Below are 2,216 nucleotides of genomic sequence, written 5' to 3'. Positions count from 1 at the left end.
TCCACACCAGCCTCTCCACTGCACCACCACGACCCTGCTGCATCATCAACGCTGGTTGTTGTATTTATACTCGGTTTCTATAATATAAATCAGTGTATTGTTAATGCTGCACTGGGGCGTAGCCCCAGTATATATATAGGGGCGAAGCCCCTATTACCGGAGCTCTAGCACTGCATACTGTGTCCGGTTACCGGAGCTCTAGACACTTCCTAATTATTATTATTAATTTATTATTTTATTTGTGGATATTATTATTTATATTACTTTAGGTTCCAGCTTTTGTGACGGAAAATGGTGACAATATCTACGAGAGCAATGCTATTGCGTATTACGGTAAGACTAAATTTAGGAGTTGAAATTATTGTTATATATTTTTTTATTTAGTATCGTCGTCAGCTCTTAGAGGTACTTCAGATTTAGATGCAGCACTAGTACAACAATATCTTTGTTTCGCCGAGAATGAGCTCCTCCCACCAATCTGTACTTGGGTGTTTCCAACATTTGGATACATGCCATTCAATAAAGAAGTTAGTCAATGCCTTTTTCTAAAATATTACTTGAAATAATTATTGTTTTTTTTTAATTGAAATGATTGAGTATTAAAAATTATGCGTATGTGTAAACAAGCATCATATTTAGCACAAAAAATCTACAAATTTTAATTGCTTTTTTGTATAATTATTTAATCATTTTTAGACTGCACGTGTTGCTCAAGAGGCTGTGAAGAGATTGCTTGGTGTATTGAACGATGTCCTTGCCACTAGGACATTCCTTGTTGGAGAAAGAGTGACATTAGCTGATATTGGAGTCTGTTGTACTCTTTTGATGCTTTATAAACAAGTGAGCCATTGATGAGATAGGATACCTGTGTATATTTTTTAAATACTTTGTTAGGTACTAGAGCCTCAATCTCGTAATTCGTTTGTTAATTTGAACCGCTGGTTTGTAACATGCATTAATCAGCCACAGTTCAAGAAGGTATTAGGGGACGTTACACTCTGCGAGAAAGCAGCCCAATTTGATGGTAAGTGGATCGGGCTACTGAGCTCAAGCCTTAAGTATTGATTTGTTTCTCTAGCTAAGAAGTATGCTGAGTTACACCCAAAGAAGGAGAAACCAGCCAAAGAGAAACAGCCACAGCAAGAGAAGAAGCAACAAGAAAAGAAGAAGCAGGAGAAGAAGCCAAAAGAGCCTGAGCCAGAGGAGGAGGAGGAAGAGGAGGCCCCTAAGCACGTCTTTGTTGACCCTTACCTCTCACTCCCAAAAAGGTAAGGTATCATCGGTTTTCATTTTTAGAGAAAACCATCAGCATTTGCTTTAACAAAATGTAATGAAAATTTGGGGTGATTTTGGAGCCAATTTTTGGAAAAAACCATGGGCTGTAGCCTTGGGTATTTTTCAAATGTTTGGAGTTTTTAAAAAATGGTCATAACTTGAAAAATATTTGTTGGAATCAGCTCAAACTTTCTACACAGCTTAAGTACATCAATACGCATCAGAAAATGTAATAAAAATTTGGTGTGATTTCTGAGCCAATTTTCGGAAAAAACCATGGGCTATAGCCTTGGGAATTTTTCAGAAATTCGGAGTTTTAAAAAAATGGTCATAACTTGGAAAATATTTGTCGGAATCAGCTCAAACTTTCTACACTGCTTAAGTACATCAATATGCATTAGAAAATGTAATAAAAATTAGGTGTGATTTCGGAGCCATTTTTCGCAAAAAACCATGGGCTATAGCCTTGGGTATTTTTCAGATTTTTGGCTAGTTTTTAAAAATGCCACAACTCGAAAAATATTTGTTGGAATCAGCTCAAACTTTCTACATAGCATAAGGACATCAATATGTGTCAGAAAATATAATCAAAATTGGGAGTTAACAATACATGTCATCTTTTTCTTTATCTAGTTCATTTGTTTTGGATGCATTTAAAAGAACATTCTGTAATGAAGACCCAGTCAAAAACACCATACCTTATCTATGGGAGAACTTTGATAAAGAAGGCTACAGTATCTGGAGATGCGATTACTTGTATCCGGAGGAACTCAAGATGACATTCATGGCTTCAAATCTAGTTGGTGGGTTCTTCCAGCGCATTGAGAAACTCCACAAGTACGGGTTTGCTGTCATTTATGTTCTTGGGGAGAACTACAAGCTGAACATTTCTGGCTTTTGGATCTTGCGTGGGCAGGAACTAGCATTTGATGTGAGTTCAT

The 2,216-nt window shown here is 36.8% G+C and overlaps 1 protein-coding gene across 1 annotated transcript; it reads left to right on the top strand.

Moving 5' to 3' along the window:
- Positions 1–269: 269 nt before the first annotated feature.
- LOC100632434 (elongation factor 1-gamma-like) lies at positions 270–2,210 on the top strand (the record flags this gene model as incomplete). Its single annotated transcript, XM_003391621.2, has 6 exons — positions 270–333; positions 385–527; positions 697–840; positions 895–1,024; positions 1,079–1,268; positions 1,909–2,210. Coding segments are annotated over 6 exons (973 nt in total), but the record flags the coding sequence as incomplete, so codon positions are not given.
- Between the last annotated feature and the right edge of the window lie 6 nt (positions 2,211–2,216).

The sequence above is a fragment of the Amphimedon queenslandica genome, unplaced genomic scaffold (genome assembly GCF_000090795.2).
Source record: "Amphimedon queenslandica unplaced genomic scaffold, v1.1 AMPQUscaffold_7780_Cont20272, whole genome shotgun sequence".
Lineage (NCBI taxonomy): Eukaryota > Metazoa > Porifera > Demospongiae > Haplosclerida > Niphatidae > Amphimedon > Amphimedon queenslandica.
This window is presented reverse-complemented; position numbering and strand designations above follow the sequence as displayed.